Here is a 24,823-nt window from a genome sequence, read left to right on the forward strand (position 1 = left end):
ACATATACATATATATATATATATATATATATATATATATATATATCCAGTAGTGGATAAAATATATATAAATATCCAGTAGTAGAATTACTGGATCATAATGATAATTCTATTTTTAATTTTTTGAGGAAACTCCATCCTGTTTTCCATAGTGGTGTACCAGTTTCCATTCCCAACAGTTCACATAGGTTCCTTTTCCTTCATATCTTCACCAATACTTGTTTCTTATGTTTTTCATTTTAGCCATTCTGACAGGTATGAGGTGATATCTCATTGTTTTGATTTGCATTTCCCCAATGATAAGTGCTTCTGAACATCTTTTCAGGTATCTGTTGGCCATGTCTTCTTTGGAGAAATGTCTGTTCATGTCATCTGCCTATTTTTAATTGGATTATTTGGGTTTGTTGGTGTTGAGTTGTGTAAGTTCTTTATATATCTATATATATAACCATCAGATATGTCATTGACTAATATCTTCTCCCATACCATGGGTTGTCTTTATTTTTGTTGTTCCCTTTACTATGCAGGTTTTTATTTTGATGTAGTCCCAATTGTCTGTTTTGCATTTGTTTCCCTTGCCTTAGTAGCCATATCTAGAAAAATGTTGTTACAGCAAATGTCAGAGAAATCATTGCCTATGCTCTCTTCTGAGATTTTTATGGTTTCAGGTCTCATGTTTAGGTCTTTGATCCATTTTAAATTTATTTTTGTGTATAGATTAAGAAGGCGGATCCAGTTTCATTCTTTTTGCAAGTAGCTGTTCACTTTTCCCAACACTATTTGTTGAAGAGACTTTTTCCCATTGCATATTCTTGCCTTCTTTGTTGTAGATTAATTGACCTTATAAATGTGGATTTCTGGGATCTCTATTCTGCTTTATTGATCTCTGTGTCTGTTTTTATGCCAGTCCCATACTATTTTGATCATGATAGCTTTGTAGTATAGTTTGAAATCTGGGATTGTGATGCCGCCATTGTGATGTTCTTCTTTCTCAAGATTGCTTTGGCTATTCTTTTGTGGTTATACTCAAATTTAAGGATTGTTTGTTTGAGTACTGTGAAAAATGTTGTTGATGTTTTGATAAGAATTACATTAAATATATAGATTGCTTTGGGTATTATGAATATTTTAACATTATTTGTTCTCCTAATCTATGAGCATGGAATATCTTCCCATTTGTTTGTGTCATCTTCAATTTATTTCATCAGTGTTTTATAAGTTACAGAGTACAGGCCTTTCACCCCTTTGGTTAAGTTTATTCCTAGGTATTTTATTATTTTTGGTGTAACTGTAAATGGGATTGTTTTTTGAATTTCCATTTCTGCTGATTCATTATTGGTGCATAGAAATGCAACAGATTTGAAATTCATTTATCAGTTCTAATAGTTTTTTGATGGAGTCTTTCAGGTTTTTTATATATATAGTATCAATCGTGTCATATGCAGATAGTAAGTTTTATGTCTTCCTTACTGATTTGGATACCTTTTATTTCTTTTTGTTATCTGATTGCTGTGACTAGGACTTCCAATACCATGTTGAATAAAACTGGTGAAAGTGGACATCCTTCTCTTGTTCCTGACCTTAGGGGAAAGGCTTTCAGTGTTTCCCCATTGAGGATGACGTTAGCTGTGAGTTTTTCATATACGAGCTTTATTATGTTGAGGTATGTTCCCTCTAAACTTACTTTGTTGACACTTTTTATCATAAATGGATATTGTACTTTATCAAGTGCTTTTTTTTTTTAAGTCCAGTCAAGGTTAATGTCAATGCTCTGAACTTTTTCAATAATTTTTTAAATGTCTTTTTTTTTTTTTGAAAGAGAGAGCAAAAGTCCAAGCCTAGGGAGGGACAGAGAGGGGGTGAACAGAGGATCTGAAGCAGGCTCTGTGTTGACAGCAGAGAGCCCAATGCAGAGCTTGAACCCATGAACCGTGAGATCATGACCTGAGCCAAAATCAAGAGTTAGATGCTTAACTGGCTGAGCCACCCAGCCACACCTCAAATGCTTTTTCTACATTTATTAAAATATTTTTATGGTTTTTATTCTTTCTCTTGTTGATGTGATGTATCACATTGATTGTTTTGTGAATAACAAGTCACTTTTACATCCCAGGAATATGTCCCATTTGATCATGATGTATGTTTTTTTCATGTACTGTTGAATTTTGTTTGCTAATATTTGGTTGAGGATTTTTACATCTATGTTCATCAGAGATAGTGGCCTGTAATTTTCTCTCTGCATTTTTTTTTGTAATGTCTTTGTCTTGTTTCGATATCAAGTTAATGTGGCCATATAAAATGAATTTGGAAGCTATCCTTCCTCTTCCAAAAATGTTTGGAATAGTTTGAGAAGTATTAACTTTTCTGTAAATGTTCAGTAGAATTTTCCTATAAGCCATCTGGTCCTGGATTTTTGTTTGTTATGAATTTTATGATTACTGCTTCAATTTCATTGCTGATAATCAGTCTGTTCAAACTTTCTAGTTCTTCCTGATTCAGTTTTTGGAGGTTATATATTTCTAGGAATTTATCCATTCCTTCTAGGGTTGTCCAATTTGTCGGCATATAATATTTCATAATATTCTCTTAATCTATGTTTCTGTGGTATTGATTGCTATTTCTCTTTTTCATTTCTGATTTTGTTTTTTTAATTTTTTTAATGTTTATTTAATTTGGAGAGAGAAAGAGAGAGAGAGAGACAAAGTGCAAGTGGGGGAGGAGGAGAGAGAGAGAGAGAGGGAGACACAGAATCTGAAACAGGCTCCAGGCTCTGAGCCATCAGCACAGGGCCTGATGCGGGGCTCAAACTCACAAACTGTGAAATCATGACCTGAGCTGAAGTCGGACACTTAACCGACTGAGCCACCCAGGCGCCCCTGATTTTGTTTTATTTATTTGAATCCTCTCTCTCTCTTTTTCTAAATTAGTCTGGCTAAAGGTTTATAAATTTCTTGATCTTTTCAAACAACCAGCTTCTGTTTTCACTGATCTGTTCTATTTTTTTTATTTTTAGTTTCTATTTCACTTATTTCTTTTAAAAAAAATTTTAACGTTAATTTTTTTTATTATTGAGAGACAGAGAGAGACAAGCATAAGCAATGGAGGGGCAGAGAGAGGGGGAGACACAGAATCTGAATCGGGCTCCAGGCTCTGAGCTGTCAGCACAGAGCCCAAAGTGGGGCTTGAACTCACAAACCACAAGATCATGACCTGAGCTGAAGTCAGAAACTTAACCGAGTCACCCAGGCACCCCTATTTCATTTATTTCTGCTCTAATCTTTATTATTTCCTTCTTTAAACTGGTTTCAGGCTTTGTTTGTTCTTTTTCTAGTTCTCTAGGTGTAAGCTTATAGGTTTGAGATATGTCTTGCTTCTTGAAATAGCCCTGCATTATTAAAACTTCCCTCTTAGAAAAGTTTTCACTGCATCCCAAATATTTTGGACCATTGTATTTTCTTTTCCATTTGTCTCCATGTATTTTTTTTTATTTCCTCTTTGATATCTTAGTTGACCCATTCATTATTTAGTAGTATGTATTAACCTCCATGTATTTGTGTTCTTCCCAGAATTTTTCGTTTGGTTGATTTCCAGTTTCATAGCATTGTGGTTGGAAAAATGCATGGTATGCTTTTGATCTTTTTGAATTTGTTGAAACTTGTTTTGTGGCCTAATATATGATCTCTTCTGCAGAATGTTCCATGTACACTTGAAGAGAATGTGTATTCTGTGTTAGGATTGTATGTTCTGACTATATCTATTAGGTCCATCTGGTCCAATGTGTCATTCAAAGCCACTGTTTCCTTGTTGATTTTCTGTTTGGGTAATCAATCCGTTGAAGTAAATAGGGTGTTAAAGTCCACTGTTATTATTGTATTACTATCAATTACTTCCTTTATGGTTATTATTAGCTGCCTTATGTATTTGTGTGCTCCTCTGTTGGGTGCATAAATATTTACAATTGTTACATCTTCTTGTTGGATTGTCCCCTTTATTATGATACAGTGTTTGTTCCTTTTATGATTATGTAGTGTCCTTGTCTCTTGTTACAGTCTTTGTTTTACAGTCTCTTTTGTTGATGTACATATTGATACTCTAGCTTTCCTTTCACTTCCATTTGCATGATAAATGCTTTTCCATCCCTCACTTTCAATCTGCGTGTGTCTTCAGATCTGAAATGAGTCTCTTGTAGGCAGTATATAGATGGGTCTTGTTTTTTTAATCCATTCAGTCACCCTATGTCTTTTGATTGGAGCATTCAATCCATTTACATTCAAAGTAATTATTGATAGGTAAGTAACTTATTGCCGTTTTATTACTTGTTTTATGGTTGTTTTTGTAATTCTTGTCTGTTCCTCTCTTCTCTTGCTTTCTTCTCTCAGTTTGCTGGCTTTCTTTACTGATATATTTGCATCCATTTCTCTTTAGCATATCTATTATAGGATTCTGATTTGTGGTTACCATTAGGTTTATATATAACATCTTATGCATATAGCAGTCTATATTAAAATGATGGTCGTTTAAGTTTGAACACCTTCTGAAAGCACCAAATTTTTACTCCTGTCCTCCTGAAGTTTTAGGTATGTCATACTTTATATCCATTTATTTTGTGAATTCCTTCACTGAAATTTCTGGATATACTTAATTTCATTGCTTTTGTACTTCCTGTTTTCCTTACTCTTGCTTGTGATCTTTCCTTTCCACTCACAAAGTCCTCTTTATCATTTCTTTTAAGGCTGGTTTAGTGGTGATAAACTCCTTTAGCTTATGTTTGTCTGGGAAAACTCTTTCTCCTTCCATTCCCAATGATAGCCTTGCTGGATAGAGTACTCTTAGTTGTAGGTATTTTTTTTTTCTTTCAGCACTTTGAACATATCATGCTACTCCCTCTGGCCTGTAAAGTGTCTGCTGAACAATCAGCTGACAGCCTTATGAGGCATCTCTCTCTCTCTTTTTCAAATCATATTTCATATATGTGTGTGTGCGTATATATATATATATATATATATATATATATATATATATATATATATATATTTTAATGTTTATTTATTTTTGAGAGAGACTGCAAATGAAGAAGGGGCAGAGAAATGGGGCCAGAGGATCTGAAGCAGGCTCTGTGCTGACAGCAGCTAGCCCAGTGTGGGGCTCGAACTCATGAACTGTGAGATCATGACCTCAGCCGAAGACAAATGATCAACCACTGAGCCACTCAGGTGTCCCATGAGGTTTCTCTTGTATGTAACTGTCTTCTCTTGCTGTTTGTAAAATTCTTTATCAATACATTTTGCATTTTAATTACTATATGTCTTGGTGTGGACCTCCTTGGGTTAATTTTGTTGGGGATTCTCTGTGCCTTCTGGACCTGTTTCCTTCCCTATATTTGGGAGAATTTTCAGCTATCATTTCTTCAAATAAATTTTTTTGCCTCCTTTTCTCTCTCTTCTCCTTCTGGCATCCCTACAATGCAAATGTTATTGTTCTTAATGGTGTCACTGAGTTCCCTTAAACTATTTCCATTTATTATTATTTTTTTCTCTTTCCTATTTAGCTTGATTGCTTTCTATTACTCTGTTCTCCAGGTCGCTGATCCATTCCTCTGCTTCCTCTCATCTACCATTTATTCCACCTAGGGTATTTTTAATTTCAGTTGAGTTCTTCATCTCTGATTGGTTCTTTTTTATATTGTCTGTCTCTTTGTTAGGGGTCTCTCTGAGGTCCTCCATTCCTTTCTCAAGTCCAGTGAGTATCTTTATGACCATGACTTTAAATTCTCTAACAGGCATATTGCTTACCTGTATTTTGCTTAGCTATCTTGCTATGATTTTGTCCTGTTCTTTCATTTGGAACATATTCCTTTGTCTCCTCATTTTGTCTGTCTGTGTCTGTTTCTGTGTGTCAGGAAAGTCAGCTGTGTCTCCTGCTCTTAAAAGCAGTGGCCTTGTGAAGAAGTTTCTGTAGTGTCCTGTAGTTCAGTGTCCCATGTTCACCAGAACCTGGCACTTCAGAGGTATCTCCTATGTGTGCTGCATGTGCCCTATTATGGGTAAACCATGTTTGCCTTCAGTCCAGTCGTTTACAATGGTTCTTTTTGCCTGTTATGGGCACTGTTTGGTCCCTGTGTTGTTTTGGAGCCAGTATGGGGCTGCCTTGGGCTTGAGTTGAGTAAGACCAGGTGCTTTCTAGAGGTGTAGTAGCACCAAACTGTAGGGTGCTCTCCCTGTGTTGTCCTATGGGAAGCTTTCATTGGTGGGCAGCGCCAGAAGTCAGACCAGATGTCTGCCCCCAGCCCACTGCTGAAGCTACAATCAGACTGCTGTGTGTGGTTAACTTCCCCTCTTCCTGGGGCAGGAGTCACTTTGGGGTGCTGCTGGCCCCTGCTGGGGCTGCTTGCACACTGCCAGACTTGTGGCACCACTTTGGATGAACTCTTGTGAAAGGCATGTTGGAGGCTGTGTCTGCAGGAGAAGGAGAAGGGGTTGGGGCACTTGGTGTCAGCAGGGTCTACACAGGTCTGCTGTGGGAGAGGACCTGCATCTGCCTGGGAAAACTCCTGTGAAACCTGGTTGGTTTGGAGGGGGTGGATCTGAAGAAGTACGTGGAACAGGATGTGCTGTTAGCAAGCTAGGTGGAGGGTGTTTTCATTGCACTGATTCGTACGGGTGTCTGCGTGGGGTCTGGGGTACAGGGGAGGGAAGTGGCACATGCCATTTGCTCTTAGAGAAGTCTCCTAAAGCTCCCTGCCCCTCAGCACATGCTCTGAGACTACTAAATAAATCTTCCTGTATACCCCAGGTATTTTTGAAACTGATGCTTTTGTGCTGTATCTCAGCAGGGCTGTTTGCTGTGCTGTCTCTTTAAAGGCAGAGACTGCTTCCTATTGTCCTCCAGCTCTTCCAGAGGAAAGCCTACTGATTTTTAAAGTTCCAAGTGTTGGGCCCCATTGATTATAAAAATTCATGAAGCCAGGCCCTTCTGGTTTTCAAAGCCAAATGTTATGGGATTCATCTTCCCAGTGCAGGTCCCTGTGCCAGGGGTGATTGGAATAGGGTCTGTTCTTCTCCCTTCTCTGTGCCCCATGTCATCCCTCCCTCCTATGGACAGTCCTGCAGATCACTTTTGCTCCCAAACGTCTCTCTGCCCTTCCTACCCTCTTTGACGTGGCCTCTTCTCTACATCTAGCTGTGGAGTGTCTGTTCTGCCAGTCGTCAGGTTGTTTTCTATTAGGACTGGTGTGGTGTTATCTAGTTGTATCTGTGGGACAGGTGAAGCCAGGATCATCCTATTCCACCATCTTCCCTGGAAGTCTGAGAGATAATTTAAAAAATCTCATTGGTCATCTTTGGAGATTGCCATAGAACCAATTATTCATAGAACTGCTAAATAAAATAATCAAGTATTATCCTGTAAAAACAGTGCTTCTTGGTATCCTATAATTGAATTGGGATCATTTTTCTTAATAGAAGTACTCCAGCTAAGAAATATGTAATAATGACAAAACTGGATTATCAACATTTTATAAGCCCTAATGAATTCATGAATTTAGGCAATACTCACCTAGTGGCATCTAATATCACAAAATGGAGACAACAAGTCATTATATATCTCCTGACAGAAGAATACAACACCATCTATGAGATATTTTTACCAGAAATTGAACCTGAATGTAATCAAGCTTCTAGATGTAATTCACAGAAAATATAGGAGGCAGATGAAAGCATGGGGATATAACTACCAAATCCAGACTGCAAAAGACTCTGTAATTTCTAAAATATGAGGAAAATATCTAGAATAGTGGCAAAAATCACTGAGTATTTTCTCTTGCACTGGATTTGTGGTTTGTCATTGTGAGATCTGTAATACCCAGTTACTTCATATACAAAAAGAAGTTGTCTTTAGATGAAGATGACCTAGAATATGGGAGACCAAGAAAACCTCATATAAATGGACCTAGAAACCTGATTACACAGTGCAATTATCAACCTCTACATCAAACTGTGAAGTCTGCTGTATCTCCTTTTACTGTTTAAGCTGGTTTGAGCTGAACTTACTTTTATTTGTAACCAAAGCTTCTTAATTTATAGATTAGAAAAGGAGCTATAGACTGTGAAAAGGAACCACTTCCAAAAAATATATTTACAATTTGAGGCTCTGTATATGCAAGTCCTATCTATCTATCTATCTATCTAATCTGTTTTTTTTTCAAATTATAAATAAAATCAAATTGAAGAGTAAAGTAGAAGGCTGTTTTTCTTCCCTTAGCTTTTAAGCTGCACTGGAGCCACTTTTAATGTTTATTTTTGAGAGAGACAGAGACAGAGTGTGAGCGGGGCAGGGGCAGAGAAAAAGAGAGACAGAATCCAGACCAGACTCCAGGCTCTGAGCAAGCTGCCAGCACAGAGCCTGATGTGGGGCTCAAATTCACAAACCACAAGAGCTGAGCCAAAGTTGGATGCTTAACCAACTAGCCACCCAGGTGTCCCTGGAGTCACTTTTATTATTTTTTTTAATTTTTTTTTTAACGTTTATTTATTTTTGAGATAGAGAGAGAGAGAGCATGAACAGGGAGGGGCAGAGAGAGAGGGAGACACAGAATCTGAAACAGGCTCCAGGCTCTGAGCTGTCAGCACAGAGCCCGACGCGGGGCTCAAACTCACGGACTGCGAGATCATGACCTGAGCCGAAGTCGGCCGCTTAACTGACTGAGCCACCCAGGCGCCCCCCTGGAGTCACTTTTAAATGTAACATTCCCCTCCAGTCACTAATCATTGAAAATCTTCTCCAGTCACTAATCATTGAAAATATTTTAGATATTAACTAGTTACCCAAAAGATAATACTGTGAAAACCAAAGTGTTTAAAGCTAGTGTTCTGTAAACACTTTAAATTGATGGATCTTGAACATTTGTTCCTAGATCCAAAATAAGAATAAACTCTTAAAACAACGTATACATGTAATAAATGGTGACAGGGCCAATCGCACCATGGTCAAAACTGCTGCAATATCCTCTCCTGTTCCTGGGAATGACCTCAGGGTGGGAGGTGGACATACTGGACGCACTATGAGATGTTCTTAACCAAGATTCCCTTGATCACCTGGTCTCCACGTGTCCCATTCTAATAGAGGGCCATAATGGCAATTCAGGTCCCTCACTATCAGTGTCACCTTAGTCACTGAATTTACCTTTTTCAGCAATCCCAAATGTCTTAGTAGTCACCTTTCTTCAGACTAGAGTTATTTGGTTAAATGTCCACATTTATCTCCCTGGGGAAGAATTAGGAGGATATTTATCATATATTCTTGGAGCAAAATTTCTGGTTATTTTATTAACAAGATCCAGCTTTTCTTTCAGTCAATAGGACCTGGGTTTGAAAACTGGATTAAATCTACAGAAAGGGTAACAAATCAAAATGATCTATTCCAAGAGCTGAAAATAGCCTGCTGCCCACCAGCTCTCAATTTTTTTTTTTCTGGTATATAAGTCAAGTTGGCTAGCTACCCATATCACTCTTAGGTACACCTTAAACTATCAGCTAAAGTCATGGATATCTGATGTTAATGCACCCTGACTGCCACCTCCAGCCCTGCTGCTCATTATAGTAATTACATTCTCATAGCTTCTGTTAATTCGTGTCTCCCTAGGAATCTGATATTCTGGAAATTTATCATACCCATCAACACTAGACATCGCAGTTCTATGCCAACACTGCCTACTCAGTCCTGGGCTACAGAGGCTACCTATAGTTATCCAGATCACAACTGAGTTTCTCAAGAATGACAATGTTCCTCTCTATAGTCTCTTCTATTCTATTCTCCTTGACATAAACATAGTCAGATGGTAGGTTCTCTGGCCTCATATAACATTCTACATTTATAGTCTAATATAACATTATCATCTCTCCAAGTCTTTGACCTTTCCTCGATTCTCCACCAAGGCAATTTTAGCATTTCTGCTTCATATACTATAAGCCATCATTTCATCCAACTTCAAGAATTCAGTTCAGTAGCATATTAAGACAAGTTCCAGATGTCCTTGTCAAGATGTTAAGCCCCCAGTTTAACAACCCATGTCAACATACATTTTCCCTTTCCAGCCACACATACTAACTTTTTTAGATGCACTCCAACATGTTCTACCCTTGTTCCAGGTCCTGTATCCTTTCAGTGTGCACAATACTTCGCACAGCATGTACTTATTATTTCTACTATGCCTTGCAAAGGGCTGTAGTCTGACCCTTATTTTAAGTCTGGTGAAGAGATGACATATTTTGAGAACAAGGATTACTTAAAAGACACTTGCTTCAGGTGGGGTTTTGGGTGGACTATCAAGGCAAGTTGATGATAATTTCTTCTAACAAGGTTAAAGGACCTGCTTCTGCCAGCCTAGAGAGTGAAGAAAAATCTGGCATTCAAAATACACCAGAAGAGGCTCATCCACACAAATATCCCCACCCCAGGTCATGGATCCCACTCTTTCCATTAGATATCTCTCATTTCAAAATAGGAGACCTGTCAAGGCTCAGTATTCAGCAGTGTAGCTATCGTTACCATTAAACCTTGAGTTTGAGTTTCCATAGTGTTTGTGCTCCAGCTGCTGTAAATAGGACTTTTCAAACACTGAGATGCATTTTTCTGATGCTCACAGTATACCCTGAGTTTGTAGTTGCTTATTTTTTTCTCAAGTCAGTCTAAAGACTTTATCAAAAAGTAGTCAAGTCCACCTTCAACAGATTACAGAATTTAAAAAAAAGAAAAGTTTTATCAGGTAATTCCACCAGTGCAACTGTTGTCTAGGTGGGGAGAGAGATTCCTGGTGCTTCCTATTCCACCATCTTCCCAGAATCCTCTCCAAATTCTAAATTGTTGTTTTTCATTAATGGAGAAATATAAAATAAAATTATTTCAATATCAGAATAATTTTAAAAAGAAAAGAAACCATGAACTTCAGTCCTTATTACTGCCACTGTCTCTATGCCAAGTGCTACCTATCACTTATACAGATGTTTCACCTTCACTGGCTCCTCAAGCCAGTCTACCACTGGAGACAGTCTTAGTAACTGTGATGTTACACTAGAGTCATCACCACCACCAATAGTGTCCCTATCGCTGCATTGCCCCGAGTGATTCAGACCTGATTCCCATCCTGACAGGCTCCTTTCTAGGATCACTTCAGGTAACAATTGACTTAGCCTGAATTCCCCATGAAAGAGACCTGGGATGAGAGCTTGCATGTAGGATGATTTTAGTGAAGTAACTGCAAACAAGAGTAGGGAAGTAGGAAGAGCAGAACAGGAAATGAAGAAAAGGCAATATAAAATGTGTTATTAGTTCACCACTGCTGCTGTTATTAGTTGGCAACTGGAGTGTGATCCCTTTAGTAACCCTCTGACGAGGGACCTCAGAATTGCCAACCTGAAGAACAAAAGAGAAAAGTATTTAACCACTTTCTCCCATCCTCTTGTTCAAGAGTTGCCCCATGTGGTATTAGCTACCTCACACATCCAGGGCAGTTACATAATGGCTAAGTGGGTTCTTGCACATGTTTCAAACAGCTGAGGCAGCAGCAAAGCCCTGCACCAAAAGGAATGGAACTAATTGCTGGAGTAAAATGTTAGGCTTAGATAATAACAGATGGGCCAGAAGAACTTTCTAATGCACAGTAGGTAAGTGCTCTAATAAGGCAATGTTAAAATACTATGGAAATTTAAATGCGGAAAAAGCAGATGATCCTTTGGTTTTGAAGCATGACTTCAAAAGCATGGCTCTTTGGGGTGCCTGGGTGGCTTAGTCGGTTAAGTATCCAACTTTGGCTCAGGTCATGATCTCACGGTCCGTGGGTTTGAGCCCCGAGTCAGGCTCTGTACTGACAGTTCAGAGCCTGGAGCCTGGTTTGGCTTCTGTGTCTTCCTCTCTCTCTGCCCTCCCCTGTTTTAGCTCTGTCTCTCTCTCTCAAAACTACATAAACATTAAAAAAAAAAAAAAAAAAAAAAAAAAAAAGCATGGCTCTCCCATGACTGGAAGAGCTGAAGGCTCAGAGTAATTGCTTTACCATTTGTATCCTTTCTTCTTCCTATTAAATATCAGTTTAATTATATTCATTATCTTCTGCCCCGAAAATCTAATGTTTTAAAAAGAGGAAAAAGAGGACAAAAAATTAAATGCTTTTTCCGTGGCAAAATATTTTTAATGTAAAAAACAACGCAGGGGAGGAGCCGAGATGGCAGAACAGCATGCATGGGAGTTTTTTGTGTGTCTTGCATCCATGAAATACAGCCAGACCAACACTAAACCATCCTACACACCTAGAAAACTGATTGGAGAATTAACACAACAATCTGCACAAACTGCACCACAGAATTCAGCAGGTACATGGCGCAGGGAGATGAACTTGGGGAGAGAGAAGGTGGCTGCAGGCAGGGAGCCACCTTTGCAGGCAGAGAGGACGGAGACTGGGGCAGGGGAGAATATGGGAAAAGCACCCCTCCCCAAAAGCAGTTGGAGAGAAAGTGGAAAATTGGAAACAGACTCAGGGACTAAACTAAAAAAGGACAAAGGAGAAAGGAGAGCGTTTAAATTCCATTAAGACTGTAAACAAGGGGAGTGCAAAGGCAGCAACTCCGCAGCTCGATACCTGGTGGTGCTCTGGTGGGAAGAGCGAATACACAGGGACAGAGTGGGGTCTGGGAGGTTCTCGAGCCACATGGGGAAAAGTGGTTCCACTGCTGGAAGGACATTTGGTAGAGACTGTTGAAGCCACTTGGTCCCAGCAGACCCCAGAAAACGGTCACATTCGCTGGTGCCGGAACAAGGTCGTTACGAGTGAAGCCTGGTGCCAGATGTGTGCTGTGATTTTCCATAATCCCTGAAAAGCTGCTGCTACACTATCTCGTGAAATTTTTCTGGGGCAGGTTGGCACCTGGCTGCGGTCTCAGGGGACCGGCAGCAGCAGGGTCCAGCAGGCATTCCTGGGTGCAGTTGGCATTCAGCCATTGCTCGGTGAGACCCTCCAGCAGAAGGGCGGAAGGGGTCAAAGCTGCAGTCCTTCAGAAGGGGCTGGGGAAAACAGCAGCATCTGAGACAAAACTTGGGAGAGAGGTACTGCCTGGGGCTCGGTCACAGACAGTGAAAAAGCGGGGAGTGGACGAAAGCTGAAGACAGAGGATGGGTGCGCAATTGCCGATCGGAGAGAACAGAGTTCCGATACTAGAGACTGGGTAGCTGGGTGATGCCATTTTCACCGCTCTCGCACATGCACATAAGCACTTATGAGCGCCGCAACAATCCATCCCAGTAGGCTAGCAGTGCCATTTATTGGAGAACGGAGCCGTTACACTGAGCCCTGCCCAACTGGGCCAACCTCGTTCTTGAAGAACACAAGTCTCACCGCCTACTTGGTTTATGGACTATAAAGGGCTACATAGTCTGACTTCTAGGGGAAAACAAAGTAATTTCAATACTATTTCAATCTGCTAGCAGGTCTATCTATTCAATTTTCTTTTTTTTTTTCTCTTCTACACTATTCTTTCTCTGAATACAGAAAGAAAAAAATTTCATTTTTATTTTCAATTTTTATTAAAAATATTTTTAATTTTTTTTTTACTATATTTTTTACTTTTGGGTAATTTTTTTCAAATTCTATCTTACTTCCATCATTCTATTTTAGTCTACTTCAGTGTATTCACCTTTTCAAATTATCAAACAATTTACTTGTTTTCTTTTTTCTCTTTTTTTTCTTTTTCTTGAATGCAGAAAGTGAAAAACTTCATTTTTACTTTCAATTTCTATTAAAAATATTTTTCTTTAATTGTTTACTATTTTTTTGCTTTTATGTAAATTTTTTAAAATTTTATTTTACTTCCATCATTTTATTTTAGTCTACTACAATGTATTCACTTTTTAAAGTTTCAAACAATTTCATTTTTTTTATTTTTTCTTTTTGTTTCTTTTCTTTTTCTGGAATACAGAAAGAGAAAGAATTCATTTTTATTTTTAATTTTTATTAAAAGTATTTTTCTTTACTTATTTTCCTACTATATTTTTTATTTTTGTGTAAATTTTTTCAAATCCTCCTTTACTCCCATCATCTCATTTTAGTCTACTTCAGTGTATTCATTTTTTCAAACTCTCAATTTCTGCCCCCCCTTTTTTTTCTCTAATCTGTCAAACCACTTTCAACACCCAGACCAAAACACACCTAGGATCTACCATCATTTATTAGATTTTGTGTGTGTGTGTGTGTATTTTTAAGTTTTTAATTTTAATATTTAAAAAATTTTAATATTATTTAAAAATTTAATTTTCTATCTCATTAATATCTTTTCTCCCTTCAAAATGACAAAACGAAGGAATTCACCCCAAAAGAAAGAGCACAAAGAAACAACAGCCAGGAATTTAACTAACACAGATACAATCAGGATGTCTGAACCACAATTTAGAATCACGATAATAAGAATACCAGCTGGAGTCAAAAATAGATTAGAATACCTTTCTGCAGAGATAAAGTAAGTAAAAAATGGTCAGAATGAAATTAACAATGCTATAACTGATCTGCAATCATGAATGGATGCAGCGGCAGCAAGGATGGATGAGGCAGAAGAGAGAATCAGTGATATAGAGGACAAACTTATAGAGAATAATGAAGCAGAAAAAAAGAGGAAGATTAAGGCAAAAGAGCATGATGTAAGAATTAGAGAAATCAGTGACTCATTAAAAAGGAACAATATCAGAATCATAGGGCCCCCAGAAGAGGAAGAGAGAGAAATAGGGGTAGAAGGGTTATGTGAGCAAGTCATAGGAGAAAACGTTCCTAACCTGGGGAAAGACACGGACATCAAATACTAGAACACACAGAGGACTCCCATTAGATTCAACAAAAACTGACCATCAACAAGGCATATCATAGTCAAATTCACAAAATTCTCAGGAAAGGAGAGAATCATGAAAGCAGCAAGAGAAAAAAGTCCCTAACCTACAAGGGAAGACACATCAGGTTTGCAGCACACCTATCCACAGAAACTTGGCAGACCACAAAGGAATGGCAGGATATATTCAGTGTGCTGAATCAGAAAAATATGCAGCCAAGAGTTCCTTATCCAGCAAGGCTATCATTCAAAATAGAAGGAGAGATAAAAAGTTTCCCAGAAAAACAAAAATTAAAGGAGTTTGTGGCCACTAAACCAGCCTTGCAAGAAATTTTAAGGGGGACTCTCTGAGGGGAGAAAAGGTGGAAAAAAAGTATGTGTACATATGTATGTATGTCTATATATCAAAAGCAACAAATATTAGAAGGGACCAGAGAACACCACCAGAAACTCCAATTCTACAAACATCATAATGGCAATAAATTCATATCTTTCAGTACTCACTCTAAACATCATGGACTCAATGCTCCAATCAAAAGACACAGGGTAACAGAATGGAAAAGAAAACAAGATCCATCTGTATGCTGTTTATAAGAGACCCACTTTAGACCTAAAGACACCTTCAGATTGAAAATAAGGGGATGGAGAACCATCTATCATGCTAATCGTCAATAAAAGAAAGCCGGAGTAGCCATACTTATATCAGACAATCTAGACTTTAAAATAAAGACTGACCCAGAGATGCAGAAGGGCATTATATCATAATCAAGGGGTCTATCCACCAAGAAGACCTAACAATTGTAAACATTTATGCACCAAATGTGGCAGCATCCAAATATATACATCAATTAGTCACAAACATAAAGAAACTCACCGATAGTAATAACATAATAGTAGGAGACTTCAACACCCCACTCACAGCAATGGACAGATCATCTAATCAAAAAATCAACAAGGAAACAATGGCTTTGAATGACACACTGGACCAGATGGACTTAACAGATATATTCAAAACATTTCATCCTAAAGCAGCAGCATATACATTGTTCTCCAGTGCACATGAAACATTCTCCAGAATAGACCATATACTGGGACACAAATCAGCCCTAAGTAAGTACAAAAAGATCAAGATCATACCGTGCATATTTTCAGACCACAATGCTATGAAACTCGAAATCAAGCACAAGAAAAAATGTGGAAAGGTAAATACTTGGAGACTAAAGAACATCCTACTAAAGAATGAATGGGCCAACCAAGAAGTTAAAGAGGAAATTAAAAAGTATATGGAAGTCAATGAACATGACAACACCACAACCCAAAACCTCTGGGATGCAGCAAAGGCAGTCATAAGAGGAAAGTATATAGCAATCTAGGCCTTCCTAAAGAAGGAAGAAAGATCTCAGATACACAACCTAACCTTACGTCTTAAGGAGCTGGAAAAAGAACAGCAAATAAAACCCAAAACCAGCAGAAGGCAAGAAATAATAAAGATTAGATCAGAAATTAATGCTATCGAAACCAAAAAAACAGTAGAACAGATTAATGAAACCAGAAGCTGGTTCTTTGAAAGAATTAAAAAAAATTGATAAACCACTAGCCAGTCTGATCAAAAAGAAAAAGGAAAAGCCCAAATAAATAAAATCAAGAACGAAAGAGAGATCACAACCAATGCAGCAGAAATCAAAACAATAATAAGAGAATAGTATGACAATTATAGGCCAATAAAATGGGCAATCTGGAAGAAATGGACAAATTCCTAGAAACATATCCACTACCAAAACTGAAACAGGAAGAAATAGAAAATTTGAACAGACCCAAAACCAGTAAGGAAATTGAATTAGTAATCAAAAATCTTCCAAAAAACAAGAGCCCAGGGCCAGATGGCTTTCCAGGGGAATTCTATCAAACATTTAAAAGTTAACATCTATTCTCTTGAAGCTGTTCCAAAAAATAGAAACGGAAGGAAAACTTCCAAACTCTTTCTCTGAAGCCAGCATTACCTCGATTCCAAAACCAGACAGAGACCCCACTAAAAAGGAGAACTATATACCAATTTCCCTGATGAACATGGATGCAAAAATCCTCAACAAGATATTAGCCAACCGGCTCCAACAATACATTAAAAAAATTATTCACCACAACCAAGTGGGATTTATACCTGGGATACAGGGCTGGTTCAATATCTGCAAAACAATTAACGTGATTCATCACATCAATAAAAGAAAGGACAATAACCATATGATCCTCTCAATAGATGCAGAGAAAGCATTTGACAAAATAAAGCATCCTTTCTTGATAAAAACCCTCAAGAAAGTAGGAATAGAAGGAGCATACCTTGAGATCATAAAAGCCATATATGAACGACCCAACACTAATATCATCCTCAATGGGGAAAAACTGAGAGCTTTCCCCTAAGATTAGGAACAAGACAGGGATGTCTACTCTCGCCACTGTTATTCAACATAGTATTAGCCTCCAATCAGACAACACAAAGAAATAAAAGGCATCCAAATCGGCCAGGAGGTCAAACTTTCACACTTCGCAGATGACATGATACTCTATATGGAAAACCCAAAAGATGCCACCAAAAAACTGCTAGAACTGATTCATGAATTCTGCAAAGTTGCAGGATATAAAATCAATGCACAGAAATCGGTTGCATTCCTATACACCAACAATGAAGCGACAGAAAATCAAGGAATCGATCCGATTTACAGATGCACCAAAAACCATAAAATACCTGGGAATAAACCTAACTAAAGACGTAAAAGATCTACACACTGAGAAGTATAGAAAGAAAGAAAGAAATTGAAGAAGACACAAAACAATGGAAAAAGATTCCATATTCCTGGATAGGAAGAACAAATATTGTTAAAATGTCGATAATACCCAAAGCAATCTACACATTCAATGCAATCCCTATCAAAATAACATCAGCATTCTTCACAAAGCTAGAACAAACAATCCTAAAATTTCTATGGAACCAGAAAAGACCCTGAATAGCCAAAGCAATCTTGAAAAAGAAAACCGAAGTAGGAGGCATCACAATCCCAGACTTCAAGCTATACTACAAAGCTGTAATCATCAAGACAGTATGGTACTGGCACAAGAACAGACACTCAGATCAATGGCACAGAATAGAGAACCCAGAAATGGACCCACAAACGTATGGCCAACTAATCTTTGACAAAGCAGGAAAGAATATCCAATGGAATGAAGACACTCTCTTCAGCAAGTGGTGCTGGGAAAACTGGACAGCGACATGCAGAAGAATGAACCTGTACCCCTTTCTTGCACCATACACAAAAATAAACTCAAAGTGGATGAAAGACCTCAATATAAGACAGGAAGCCATCAAAATCCTCGAGGAGAAAGCAGGCAAAAACTTCTTTGATCTTGGCCGCAGCCACTTCTTACTCAACATGTCTCTAGAGGCAAGGGAAGCAAAAGCAAAAGTGAACTACTGGGACCTCATCAAAATAAAAAGCTTCTGCACAGCAAAGGAAACAATCAGCAAAACTAAAAGGCAACCAACAGAATGGGAGAAGATATTTGCAAATGACATATCAGATAAAGGGTTAGTATCCAAAATCTATAGAGAACTTATCAAACTCAACACCCCAAAAAACAAATAATCCAGTGAAGAAATGGGCAAAAGACATGAATAGACACTTCTCCAAAGAAGACATCCAGATGACCAACCGACACATGAAAAAATGCTGAACATCACTCATCATCAGGGAAATACAAATCAAAACCACATTTAGATACCACTTTATACCTGTCAGAATGGCTAACATTAACAACTCAGGCAACAACAGATGTTGACGAGGATGCAGAGAAAGAGGATCTCTTTTGCATTGTTGGTGGGAATGCAAGCCGGTGCAGCCACTCTGGAAAACAGTATGGACATTCCTCAAAAAACAAAAATAGAACTACCCTATGACCCAGCAATTGCACTATTAGGCATTTATCCATAGGATACAGGTGTGCTGTTTCGAAGGGACACATGCACCCCCATGTTTATAGCAGCACTATCAACAATAGCCAAAGTATGGAAAAAGCCCAAATGTCCATTGATGTATGAATGGATAAAGAAGAGGTGGTATATATATGCAATGGAGTATTACTTGGCAATCAAAAATAATGAAATCTTGCCATTTGCAACTATGTGGATGGAACTGGAGGGTATTATGCTAAGTGAAATTAGTCAGTCAAAGACAAAAATCATATGACTTCACTCATGTGAGGACTTTAAGAGACAAAACAGATGAACATAAGGTAAGGGAGACAAAAGTAATATAAAAATAGGGAGGGGAGAAATCAGAAGAGACTCATAAATACGAAGAACAAACTGAGGGTTATGGGAGAGATTGTGGGAGGGGGGATGGGCTAAATGGGTAACGGACATTAAGGAATCTACTCCTGAAATCATTGTTGCACTATATGCTAACTAATTTGCATGTAAATTTAAAAAAATAAAACAAGTTAAAAAAAAAAAAAAAGAACAGCCATCAAATCATAAGAGGTTGACATAGCAGTCATCCAAGACTTTAGGACGTTAAATACATGTCTTTCTTTAATCAAACAAAACAGGACTGCGTTGCTTTTTAAAACCAAATTGTAAGGTGATCCAAAAGTAGAAAAAGTAGATCATTTGCATTAAGTGGCCAAAATTAGACAACTAAAAATTAGATCTCTTTGTGGACTAATTCATAGACTGTATGAAATTTTTTTTTTCAATTTTAAAATAGGTTAGTATGTTTTGAAAGCTGCTATTTGGCTATAACCAGTAGAAACATTTTTCTTATAAATAAATATAATGTAATTAAGAAAATGCAGTTGGTGGCTAAAAATACAATGTATTCATTAGTCCTTCCTATCTGTGGGGCATATGTTCCCAAAACTCCCAGTGAATGACTGAAACCATGGATAGTACCAAACCCTATGTATACTATGTTTTTTACCTTATATACATGCCTAAAACTGGGATCAATAACAATAAAACCAGCATGAATTTCTTTTTCCTTCTTTACAATTTCACAGATAGAAGATTCATTCTTACTATAGATCTCAGCAACCTCAGCATGTGATTTTTTTCTTTCCCTATTTAGTTGAGAATTTTCAACTATTCACTTCAGGGAAGCACTTTCTGGTGTTTCTTTGGCATCTCTGAATTGCCAGTATCACCACTCTTGAGGTTTGGGACCATTATTAAGTAAAATAAGGGCTACCTGACCACAAGCACTGCCATACTGTGACAGCTGATCTGATAACCCAGATTGCTAAGTGACTAATGGCTGGGTAGTGCATATACAGTGTGGATACATTGCATAAAGGGATGATTCTCATCCTAGACAGGACAGTGTGAGATTTCATCAGGATACTCAAAATTTCATGCAATTTAAAACTTATGAATTGTTTCTTTCTGGAACTTTCCATTTAATATATTTGAACAACAGTTGACTGCAGCTAACTGAAACCACTTAAATCAAAACAGCATATAGGGGGTGGAGGGACTACTGTATTTCCCCCCGGACTATGACTTACATTTTACTGGAGCTGTGAAAAAGCATGTGAAAACACCTGAACAAATGCATGCACTGTGTAATCTATTTAGGTGGTGAGAAGACAAAATCTGATGCCATAGTAAACAATTCAGAACATAGCAAGGAAATGGACTTATACATATATTAAATAAAAGAATGATTATTCTGTTATGGTCCTGAAGTTGAAAAGCAAATTTCAAACAGTGATTACAAACACCATTCTCAAATGCTAAGTTTCTATAGGGTGCATTGTTTGTATCTTACTAATGGACAAAGTTTCCAAAATTCTGTGGTTGAACTATATGTTCCTTTCAAAAGAAAATGTTTATATAAGTGCTCTTGCTTACTTAGTATTGGAAGAAGGAAAATATTTCTTATCTGGTCAAAATAAAGCTAAGAGATATTTTAAAGACACCTAAACAGAAAAGAAGAGGATACATAGCAGGTTTCAGAAAGTTCACAAACCACAATATTCAAATTCAATATTTTACATGGCTATGATTATATCTAAAATATCTGTACTTTACTTTCCCCCCATATTATAAACAGTTCCACTTTATATCTGAACCTGTGATTCAGAATGACAGATTCACTTCTCAAATCAGGACACACTAAATGTATCTTTTTTGCGGGGGGCAGGGTATAGTTTTATGTGTGTTTATAAAACTGCTTCAGGTAATTTATAGGTAAGGCATTGCAGACTATTTAAAATTTTTTTTAAATGTTTATTTTTTGAGAGAGAGAGAGAGAGAGAGAGAGAGAGAGAGAACAAGCGAGTGCTTGAGCAGGGGAGGGGCAAAGAAATGGAGACACAGAATCTGAAGCAGGCTCCACACTTCAAGCTGTCAGCACAGAGCCCGACGCAGTGGGGCTCGAACTCACAAACTGTGAGATCACGACCTGGCCAACGTTGGACACTTAACTGACTGAGCCACCCAGGCACCCCACAAATATGCCTTTTGTATATAAAACTGGCATATTGTTGTCCTATCAAATTAGTTGCTACTGTTGATTTTAAAAATATTTTCTGAATTTATCTAGGATGCCTAACACTGACACCAGCATATGTAATTATGAAGACACTTACAGCCTTTTGTAAAAGTCAGCATTCATCTTACACCAGCTCTTTTCAGATAGAAAACATACTTAATAAATGAAAAAAAATTAGTTAATAAGCCACATTTAACTAGCACTAGTGACTGTTCAATGAAACAATACACAGTAGAAGTTAACTCCATTTAATTTACAGCTTATTTTATAACTCTATTTTATTAAGGTATAATTCACAATAGTAAAATCATGTATCTTAAATATACAGCTTGGGGAATGTTGACAAATATATGCAGCTATATAACTGTCAGCCAGATCAATATACAAATCATTTCAACTGCTCCCCTCTCAAATTTCCTCATGTTCCTTTTACAGCCAGTTTGAATCCCCTGACCTCACCCAGAGAAAATAGTCGTTCTGAGATCCATCACTACAGCTTAGTTTTGCCTATAATTGGCCATCATATAATTAGTTATACAGAATGTTCTGTCTGGTTTATTTTGCTCAATGTAATGCTTTAGAGATTCAGGTAAGGTTATTACATTTATCAGTAGTCCATTCTTTTTCATAAGTAGTACTTCATTGTCTGACTAGATCACAGTTTGTATATCCATTCTCCTATAGATACAAACTTGATTGTTTATGTTTTGTGCCATCAATAAAACTGCCATCAACATTCATTTCTCTTCAGTATGTACTTAAGCATGAAACTACTGAAAAACAGAGTGTGTATTTAACTTTCGAAATTTCCAGTTTTCCAAAGTGATTGTACCATATATTACATTCCTATCCATAGTGTATGAAAGTTCCAGGCACTCCACATTCTCATTATTGCTCAGTCTTTTTTAGTGTTAGCCATTTAACCAGTGTGTATATTTTGTAATTTTAGTCATTTAGTGGTATCTTGTGGTTTTAATTTGCATTTCCTTGATGATAAGTGATGTTGAGAGCGTTTCTATATATACTTATTGGCCTTTTGTATATTTTTTCTGTGAAGTGTCTGTGAAGGCTCCTTAACTGGCTTCTCCTTTTATTACAGGTTTGTAGGAGTTCTTTATATATTCTGGGTAAGAGTCTTTTGTCAGATATGGGTATTTTGAATATTTTATTCCAATCTGTGGCTTGCTTCTTTACTTTCTTAATGGAAGCTTTTGAGGAACAGAAAGTTTTGATTTTGGTGAAGTCCAATTTCTCTTTAAGTTAGTGCTTTGTGTGTCCTATTTGAAAACAAATGTTTCTCTACTCCAGATTATGAAGATTTCTCCTAGAACCTTTTTCGTTTCACCAGTCACATATAAGTTAATTTTTATGTAGATTAAGTAGAGGGTCAAGGTTTTGTTTTCATGCTTTTTTCAGCTATCCCAATACCATTTGTTGAAAAGATATCCTTTCCCTTTTTAAATACACTGGCACCTTTGTTAAAAAATCAACTGACTGTATATTGTTTCGTTTCTGGTTTCTGTTACTTTGATATATTTGTCTAAATCTATGCCAATGTCACACTGTCTTCATTATTGAAGTTTAATAGTAAGTCTTGAAGTCAAGTCATGTAAGTCCTCAAACTCTGTTCTTTTTCAAAATTGTTTGGCTATTTGAGGTCCTTCACATTTCCACATAAAATTTTAATGTCTGTCAATTTAGACCCCAAAAAAGCCTTCTGGGATTTTTAACTGGGATTGTATTAAATCTATGGATCAATTTGGGGAAACAAATTAGGCAGCTTCTTTTCTCCTGTATAAAGAAGTCAATAGGTAGGCAGTCCAGATATGGTATGTTACTCTACTGCATTGTTTATAATCCAGGCTCCTCTGCCCTGCTGCTCAGCTCTCCCTGGATTGTCTCCTCATTGATACAATACAGCTAGTGTGTTACCTCAGGTTCCAATTATGCAATTCAGGAAAAAGGAAAGGGGAGGGCAAAGGACAAAAAGTGTATGACAGCTGAATCTTTCATCTTCAAGTCATCTTTCCTTAAATCCCCACCTAATACTGTGTACTTATATCACATTAACCTGAGCTGCTTTATCATGCCATTTCTGTCTTCAAAGGAATCTGGAAAAATGTTTTTGAGCAATGCCCCTAAAAATTCAAGTTCTGTTAGTAAAAAACAAGAGAATAAAGTATATTGTTGTGTATTCTGTACAATAAAAATTCTTCTGCGAGGCTACTAACCTCTGAGTTAAGAATGCTAGTGGAGAAACAGGTTTAGTGGAGAAGTTCACAGATGATCTGCTAGATGGCTTCAAACTCTGAGCTATATTATAGCACAAAATTTGAAAATTCTAGACCAGGAATGTTTAATGCTCACAAAATAAAGCAAAAACATTTTCACATCTGGTTTAACAGCATACATAAGTAAGTGTCATCTGTTTGTAAACAAAAGTAGAATCAGTTGCCCAAATTCAAGGCTACTTCATTCCATTTCCTTCTACAGACTAAAAATAGCCTCCAAGACAGGAAAAACAGCTGGTTAAATACATATGTAGCTTAATGGTGCCTTAACAAATGTGGATCTCCTTCTCAGCTGAAATAGGTCATTGTTTTCAACCCACTTGAAGAATGCAGAAGATTCTGAGTAAAGAATTATTGTACATTACATGGAATTAAAACATGTGCAAATAAGATGTTCCAGTCTCAGGCTGACTGAGGTTTAGGGAAGTGGGAAGAGAAATAATGATTTTGGCTGACAGAGTTGGAGATATTTGGGTTGAGGGTGGTAAGGCAGACAATAGAACTCATTGACACGGTCGCTTCTGGACTAAATGACTCTGAGGAACATTTTAACTTACTAGATAAACTCATCTACAAACCTTCAATTTTCTTGTTAACTCATATACAACTTGCCACAGAGACACTGTATTTTCACTGACTTCTATGAAAATATTTGCTGTTGAAATGTGCTGGTGGTACCATGATTAAAAGAGATTATACTTATTATTGGTTTACCTTAAAAGATACAGAGAAGAAATGATTGATATGATCATCTACTATACTCCTATACATCAGATTTCTCCATAAGCCACAGCTCTGATTCTGGTTGTTTCCATTCTTCTCCAAGCAGTGTGTTAAAATTGAAAGGCTTAAAGTATTCCAGACAATGGCTAAACACAAAGAAAAAGAAGGTGGGAACTGAAATGAATTATGCATTTGTGAAACAGCTGTCCTCAAGGGCTATTTGTCACATTTGTGACAGAACAACATTCTATTTTAAAAATACCAAAGGTAAGATGTTTTCTATGTGTACAACTTTCTCATTCTTTCTATGAAACATTCAGCTCTGAAATTCACCACATCTCAAAGCACTCTCAATTCTGCAAAAGCTCCCTCATGGCTGAGGGGAGAAATAAAAATCAACCCTCAAAACCTG

General features: G+C 37.4%; 1 protein-coding gene across 8 annotated transcripts in view; it reads right to left on the minus strand.

Annotated features, from left to right (window-relative positions):
• CB1H4orf33 (chromosome B1 C4orf33 homolog) overlaps positions 1 to 24,823 on the minus strand; it is a 126,707-nt gene that overhangs the window by 81,279 nt on the left and 20,605 nt on the right. For 5 of the 8 annotated variants that reach the window (XM_042935498.1, XM_042935495.1, XM_042935500.1 and 2 more), the window contains exon 6: positions 24,403 to 24,557. In XM_042935498.1, coding sequence (XP_042791432.1) covers positions 24,452 to 24,557 — 106 coding nt within the window. In that variant the 3' untranslated portion in view covers positions 24,403 to 24,451. Of the gene's footprint in view, positions 1 to 9,180; positions 9,262 to 21,355; positions 21,553 to 22,645; positions 24,558 to 24,823 lie in introns of those variants that run through there. The other 3 variants (XM_042935501.1, XM_042935502.1, XM_042935496.1) reach the window with 3 other exon arrangements.

Source organism: Panthera leo, chromosome B1, assembly GCF_018350215.1.
Source record: "Panthera leo isolate Ple1 chromosome B1, P.leo_Ple1_pat1.1, whole genome shotgun sequence".
Lineage (NCBI taxonomy): Eukaryota > Metazoa > Chordata > Mammalia > Carnivora > Felidae > Panthera > Panthera leo.